This window comes from Teleopsis dalmanni, unplaced genomic scaffold (assembly GCF_002237135.1).
Source record: "Teleopsis dalmanni isolate 2A unplaced genomic scaffold, ASM223713v2 unscaffolded_contig_1789, whole genome shotgun sequence".
Taxonomy (NCBI): Eukaryota; Metazoa; Arthropoda; class Insecta; order Diptera; family Diopsidae; genus Teleopsis; species Teleopsis dalmanni.
The window spans coordinates 1-8,375 of NW_024033171.1; the positions used below are offsets into that span (position 1 = coordinate 1).

The window sequence follows — 8,375 nt, forward strand, 5'->3', positions numbered from 1 at the left end:
TTTGCAAGATTCTTTTTCTTGTCTAATGATGAATTACTGGAAATTTTATCGGAGACAAAAGATCCACAACGTGTACAACCACATTTGAAGAAATGTTTCGAAGGAGTAAGTAAACAAATTTTATAAAATATTGTAAGAAATGTAAAATCGTTTTAAATGCATATATTTTGAGAAGTGGATTTTTGGCCTAAGAAACTAACAAATTTGTTTGGGCGAAGGAAAACCATTTAATATGATCGATTTAGTTAATTGAAGCAGCTAAAGTTAACTCAATGGTTAACATATTTTTGTACGCAAATAGAGTTAAAAATTATAGTAATTCAAAAACGTTGTTTTTTAATACTTCTGACATTTTTGCTAAAAATCTTATTTATTCGAAATAATTTTAAAAAAAATTTTTTTGTCTTTTGTACATCAACAAAAACAAATTATTTAACAAATTATTTTATCAACTAATTTTTCTATTATCCGTTTTCTTACTTCTTACCTCTTAAGCGAGATATATTATTAGTATTTTATTATTTTAAAAAAACCTTTATGAAAATCATATTATAGTAAATCATATTATAGGAAGTAATGTACCGAAATAAAAAGTGTTTAAAAAATAGTAAATAATTTTTTAAAACAAGCTTTAAGTTACAAGCTTTTTGAATTGTTTATATATAGATTGCTACTCTTACATTCGATGAGAATGGTATAATCACTGAACTGGTTTCCGAAGAAATGGAACGTGTTTCACTAGTGCGTAAAATTAATCCAGCTCTTGCTAATGTAAGTAAAATTGTTCCAAAAATTTATTACTTTATAATTTACTCAATAAAAATTAAAGGTAATATTATATATTATATTTATATGTATGTGTATATTTATATACATATTATTAATAATATTTTATTATTTATAAGCGTAGGGTTTAGTGGAAATGTGGTTAAAAGAAGTCGAAGGTGCTATGTTGGACAGTGTTCTTAATCAATTAAAGAAAGCTTGGGAAGATTATTATCAAGGTGATCGTGTTGGATGGGTGACATCATGGCCTGGACAAGTTGTACAAGGCATATCATGTATGGCTTGGACTTACGAGGTAAATACTCGTGTATAATATATAAAAATATGTAAATATCCTAAGATTCTAAGCTTTGATTTGTATTTCACAACTATCAGTACATTTTTAAAAGAAATATTTCAAACCTTTTTTAACAAGCTAAATTTGGAAATGCAAAACGCTTTAATATTTTAGATAAATTTTCTGCGATATAAACTATCTACATTTTTTTTTTATTTTGACAGGTAGAGGAAGCCATAGAAAAGAAGTCACTACCAGCATATGTTGTAAAAAGTACTGCACAAATTGGTGATCTCGTACGATTAGTGCGTTTAGATTTAAAGAGTGGACTTCGTATAACTGTTGAGGCTCTTATTGTTCTAGATGTACATGGTGTGTATATACAAAAGAACTTATATGCATTAAACCAATTCAATCAAATCTTACATGTTTTTAGCTCGAGATGTTGTAAAGGCCATCAGTGACTTAAATGTATTATCAATACATGAATTTGATTGGATATCTCAGCTCCGATATTATTGGCATGAAAATGAGAGTATGTAACTTTAGTTAACTTGATATAATAACACAATATAATGATTATATATTGTTTTTATTGTAACAATACATATCCAAATCGTTTTGTTCGATAGAGACTAAAAGAACACTAAATATACACTACTTTCGGGAAAAGATCGTTAAAAAGATCACTAACTTCGAGGAAAAGAACACAACGCGAACATTTTATAATGTACTTTTTATAGCATACTCTTCGTTTAGAGTTTTTAACAAATATACAAAACTACACTATGTTTTGTACTTTACTGTTTGTTTTCGCTCACTGATTTTAAACATTTTAGAGTAACTTATTTAATAAATTACTAATTTTAATTTGCTAATTACAGCATAAGCTCTCTTTTGCAATATATAATCAAATTTAAACAATTACCTCTTAATATATTTTTCCAATTTAAATTGACCATAATAATTTTTCTAAGCTTTACTATATGTATAATATTATATATAACACTTCATATATATCTTTTGAAATTATTAAATGTTTTGATGCGTTTTTTTTTTAACATAGAAAAAGAAGAATACGTCTGTGTCAGTATGGTTGTAACAGATGTTAAATATGGTTTGGAATACCTTGGCAATTTACCGCGTTTGGTTGTTACTCCATTGACCGATCGTTGTTATAGGTAAATATTGAACAAATAAAAATATATGATATTTTAATATTTTAAATCGGAACAACACCTACGTAAATAGTCGTAATGCTTAAAATAAAAAATTTTATGGTAAGTGTTTGGAATTTACCTACATCACGCCTTTCCTACAAAATAAACAAGCAGAATTAAATCCATTAAAATTGAATTTTCAGAAATGCATGTTTATAGACATATTCGGCATAAATCTGCCGAATATAGTTAAAACCGAAAAATACAACACATAAAAACCTACAAAAATGGAAACCTTTTTAATGGCTTTTCAGATAATACTTTTCTTTTTTATTATTAAACAAATAAATCAATGTCTGACATTGCACAAACACTCAAGGCACGAAATGTGCAATGCACAGGATACAAGTATGAGTTCGTGTAAAAGGAAACTGAAACCGAAAAATGTTGGCAAAAATAAAACGGAAAAAAGAACAAATGTCATATATTTTTTGTTTTCAAATTTTAAAAAAATACAAATATATTTGCACAAGAGAAAAAAAATTAAAATGACGTCCACACTATAAATGCTTACTTTTAGGCTTTGAGCGGAATTATACCTTTTTGCCAATTTACTTGCTCCGTTTTATTGTGATTTCATTTGTTACAGATGCTTTTCTATTATTTTTGTTTATTTTGAATTAAAAATTTTTTTCTTTATAGAACTTTGATGGGTGCGCTAAAACTATGTTTAGGAGGTGCACCAGAGGGTCCAGCTGGCACTGGTAAAACCGAAACATGCAAAGATTTAGCCAAAGCCGTCGCTAAGAAATGCGTAGTTTTCAACTGTTCCGATGGCTTAGACTACAAGGCTTTAGGAAAGTTCTTTAAGGTAATTGAAAATAAAAAACCAATGGTTTTATACTTGATAATATTTTATATATTTGTCATATTATAAGCGTCAGTACGTTTTGTTTTGAATGTTTTAAATATTTTAATACTTATTTAAACTCGTCTTTGACGATATTTTAAGCGGCGCACTACCTTATAGCGATATCCATCATCAGCAAGTGCAGCTGATTCTTGTGGTTCTACCACAATTTGTGCTTCCTCCAGAGGTGCACTAGCAACTGGTGGTAGATACTCATTGGAAGGTAACTCATTGACATCACGACGTTGACGATATTTTACTCGACGTACTACCTTATAGCGATATCCATCATCAGCAAGTGCAGCTGATTCTTGTGGTTCTACCACAATTTGTGCTTCCTCAAGAGGTGCACTTGCAACTGGTGGTAGATATTCATTGGAAGGTAACTCATTGACATCACGACGTTGACGATATTTTACTCGACGTACAACCTTATAACGATAGCCATCATCAGCAAGTGCAGCTGATTCTTGTGGTTCTACCACAATTTGTGCTTCCTTAAGAGGTGCACTTGCAACTGGTGGTAGATATTCATTGGATGGTAGCTCATTGACATCACGACGTTGACGATATTTTACTCGACGTACAACCTTATAACGATATCCATCAACAGCAAGTGCAGCTGATTCTTGTGGTTCTACCACAATTTGTGCTTCCTCAAGAGGTGCACTTACAACTGGTGGTAGATATTCATTGGAAGGTAACTCATTGACATCGCGACGTTGACGATATTTTACTCGACGTACAACCTTATAACGATATCCATCATCAGCAAGTGCAGCTGATTCTTGTGGTTCTACCACAATTTGTGCTTCCTCAAGAGGTGCACTTGCAACTGGTGGTAGATATTCATTGGAAGGTAACTCATTGACATCGCGACGTTGACGATATTTTACGCGACGTACAACCTTATAACGATATCCATCATCAGCAAGTGCAGCTGATTCTTGTGGTTCTAACACTATTTGTGCTTCCTCAACAGGAGCAACTGCAACTGGTGGTAGATATTCATTTGATGGTGTATCAATGGCAAAAGCCGTTGCTACAGCTAAGCACATTAATGCTGCTATAAGAAATTTCTGCAGTTTAATAGAAAACAAATTAATTATTACTTTAATTAAAAAACAAATTATTGTAAAAATAATGTGATTATTTATTAAAACCAACCATTTTTCTTCTCGATTTGTTAGCAACCTAACACAACTTAACTTCAGAAACAACAAGTTCAGAATAAATTCTCTTCATATTAATTTTTTATTTATAGTAAATTTTTGTGGAGTTCGGGTGAGAACGATTTTGTCTTACCCATATTCTCATTAATGAAAAGACAAGTTCATACTTATTCTTTTTTCATGTCTTTATCAGACTTTGTTTTATTTTTCAATATATATTGTATTTCTACTATGAATGGTTAGTTAACGAGTTAATTGAGTAGCTTCAATACTTCAAAGATTTCAGAACTTGATAGTAAAAATTGATTGGCCATTTCACCATTAATATTAATTAACTTTAGTTCAGTCTTAAAAATTAGTTTAGATTTTGTTTCTAACTTTTGTTTAGATTTTTATTTTTAACTTTTGTTTATTTTTTTCAAGAGAAAATCATGTTATCATGCTCTCTTTGGAGATGATAGATTCTATCAACAACATCGTTTACTTTTACCAACTTATGGTAACTCCAGCATATTACATTGCCAAAAACTGGGGTCATTAACCAATAAATTTGATATTTTATAAAAAAAAATTTTATTTTTGCAGTTTTTATTTAAATTTTGTGCCAATAAATTTGTAAGAGTTTGAATTTTAAGTGGGAGCTGTCACATTTACTATCAACGCGTGGCAAATTTTGCATAATATTAATATTTAATATTTTAGTTGTTCTATGTGTTTTTATAATTGTAATTTATGCAAATTGCTTACAAATATTGAACGATCTTATAAGAAGGACCTTCATAATTAAGAGAAATATAAATATAATAATACTTTAATAATTAGAATTACAGTAAATGCGGCTCACAAAAAGATATGTAATCCAAAACATTTTTATTCAAATTAAAGACCTAAATATTATTTTAATTACTTTCATTATGATAAAATATTGAAAGTGAAATATACATATTTCGAATACAATTGGAAAAATAAATCGAATTTTATAAAACACCTAATTAATGAGTTCGGTTAATGCTAAACAGAGGATTCTTTGTTGTTTAATAAAAAAACTTAATCGTCTTAAGTTTTGAAATGTAACAAAATTGGTTTGTCCATTTGTATAATGAGAGACACCCCTCCTCAGGACAAACCAGAGATTGTTGACGAGTTTCCTGTAACAGATACCTCAGAAAGATGTTAGTCTGTTTGAGGTGACAAAGTATGTTCTATGATTGGAATTGAGTTTTTGGTCAAGCCACATTCTTTATGACTGTCCGGCTTATTGGAGTGAATTTTTCTCGCTCCAAATAAAGTAATTTTTAAAAACCTTTCCATTAGAAAATGTGTTTATTGGTAAGAACACGGAGATGGCAAAAGTTACCTAATTATCGGAATTTGGACTTGAGAGGAATCTCGACTTGTCTTCAATTCTTGTGTGAATTGAATGGGTGAAATTCAAGTTAGCTTAGATTTTACTAGCGGTCCTAGAGATTCAATTAAAACTCTGTTAAAACTTTAAATACTGTTCACAGAGAGCATAGTAATAAAGTAGATAAGACGCACTTTTTTCATTTTCTACAACTACGATAGGAATTATTCAATGGGATATTTAATCATCTAGATTGGTTGTCTAAACGGCAGTGCCTCATCAACAAATCTACCACGATTTTTCCGGATTGTCTCGAAAAGATTTTTTCCTAATAAAACAGGAAGATTACAGGAAGATTCCAATAACTGTTTGTAAGAGACCGGCGATATATCCAGATATTTTAAATATTCCGGATAAGTACATAAGGTACTTCGTCAATCCTTATGACCGGGAACCCAAAGAACAGAAATATAAAGATGTTTCGACACCTCAATGAAAATGCCTCACAAACCGTCCAAGATTTAAGTTAGAGCGAGCTATAGCTTCCCTAATAACGATCATATCCGCCTGAAAAATACTGGCAGTGTTGATTTATGACCTCTAAGCATAATCCCCTGCGTTCGTCATAATTCAAGTGCTCGGATCAAATTTTTTAGAGCATTAATGTGCAGAGATGAAATTCTTGGTAACATTGGTAAGCAAAAGAAAAAAAACATGCTGAAAAAATTCTTAATTGGTTTTAATAAGCTACTGTCAATTATGTTAACCGAAAAATGGACGAAGCACTTTTTGTTCAAACACAGAATTGATTTTAATTTAGAAAATTAATTTCCCTCAACTGCAATGTGGTCTTTTATTTAATTATTTGCTATTAGATTTTCGATTAAAATAATTTATTGAAATTTACATATTAATAAATAGTGTGTTAATAAATCGCGATAAATTTCTCATTTAATATGTTACTATTATCATGTATATGTCTATCGTAATTAAATATAAATTTATTTACTCACTTTATTATTATAACAATAATTTGATCCAAAAAATTTCAACCTACCTGCGCCTAAACATAAACCGCTTGCTTTTTAGCTATTTTTAAGAAGTATATTTACAAAAATAAATAGTTTATTAATAAATAAACAAAATAAAAATATTTATTAAATATATGAAAATAAAGTAAATAACTTCTAATAATTCAACTTTTTTTATTATTATTTTAATTATTAAACTTGAATTTAGTATAGATAATAAATGGTACTATCTTTATTATTGTTTCTTGATATGGAAAACAATCAAATAAAATCCATATTTATTAATATTATTGTTCATGGAACTGCTCATATCAATAAATTAATAATCATTTAATAAAAATGAAATGAACGTATATTGCGTTTAAAAAAATTAAAATTAATATTGATACAAATTTTTTTTAAACCTATTATAGTGTGCCATAGGTATAGGCATTGTTGTGGAAAAAATATCAAATGCAATCTTTAAATTTTTTTTAAGTTTTTTAACTTCTCGTAGTATAAATGTTATAAAAGAGCATCCAGATGCAATTCGCTTGTAGATTCTCATAAATTAAATATCATGTAAGCAACTACATTCGACCATATTGTTCGGTTTTGAAATTTATTTTCCTTTCGTTTGAAAATTCCTTTTATTTTTCATATTCTTTATTCATTTATTTATGCCTTTTTATTTATTCACTTTTGAAGGGATTGGCACAATCTGGCGCTTGGGCATGCTTCGATGAATTCAATCGAATCGAATTGGAAGTATTGTCTGTAGTAGCGCAGCAAATTTTAACCATACAACGGGCGATCGGAAGAAAAGTTGTGAAATTCTTCTTTGAAGATACAATGTTGCGTTTGGATCCAACTTGTTCCATATTCATAACCATGAATCCAGGGTAAGTACTATATGTGTATGTATAGAATGTATGTAAATAGGATGTTATTTGTGCGAGGATGCATATTAATTTCCTTTATGAATACGATTTGTTAAAACTAAGAAAAACTAGTAAATTCTAATGAATTTATGAAATTTTTTAAAATTCCTGTTTTTTGTTAGCAAACCAAGATAAGATAAACTATTTAATTAACACTTTTTCTTTTAAAATTCTTGAAACGACAAACTTCAATATACAAATCACAAATACATGTCTTTGTAGTTTAGTTAATAAAAAAATTTTTTTTCTTAGTTAAAGACAGGAATTTTTCTAGATGTTTTCATATTTTTTGTAAATAAATCTTACTTTTTTATGCTTTTTAGCTACACTCTTCTTCTTTTTGACAAAAGTTATCACAAACGCATTTATCACTAACGCATTTTTAGATACAAGCTATGTGTGGCACATTAAAATACATATTTTTTCATATTCATGTCTATACAAAACAATGATCTTATATACATTTTTCCAGTATATATTTCCGTTTACAGTCATTTAAGTTTTGTATCTCATGGTCTTCGCATATTTTTCTGTACCCTTTCATTCATTTATCGAACTGTAGTGTATTTGGTTGCGTTTTACTGCGTTCTAACCATGGAGTATGCCTTAGACTTTGGTCGCATTTGCAATTCCCAGCAAAATTATTGTTGTTATTGGGTTATTTGAGATTTCTGAAACGAATATTTATGACTTTGAAATGCATGTAGAACATCTGTGACAAACATATTGAGTAGTATTATTAAAGCAAACAAAGTAACAGACTACTACTTGGCT

The 8,375-nt window shown here is 29.1% G+C and overlaps 2 protein-coding genes across 2 annotated transcripts; one reads left to right on the forward strand and one right to left on the reverse strand.

The window, feature by feature from the left end:
* Positions 1 to 7: 7 nt before the first annotated feature.
* Positions 8 to 7,562, forward strand: LOC119664340 (dynein heavy chain 3, axonemal-like; the record flags this gene model as incomplete). The annotated part of the gene is made up of 8 exons (XM_038073850.1): positions 8 to 105; positions 667 to 771; positions 911 to 1,081; positions 1,288 to 1,435; positions 1,500 to 1,598; positions 2,130 to 2,244; positions 2,926 to 3,094; positions 7,369 to 7,562. Coding segments are annotated over exons 2-8 (944 nt in total), but the record flags the coding sequence as incomplete, so codon positions are not given.
* On the reverse strand, positions 3,208 to 4,191 carry LOC119664339. Its single transcript, XM_038073849.1, has one exon. The coding sequence runs from the start codon at positions 4,189 to 4,191 to the stop codon at positions 3,208 to 3,210; it is 984 nt and encodes a 327-aa protein (XP_037929777.1).
* Positions 7,563 to 8,375: the final 813 nt, after the last annotated feature.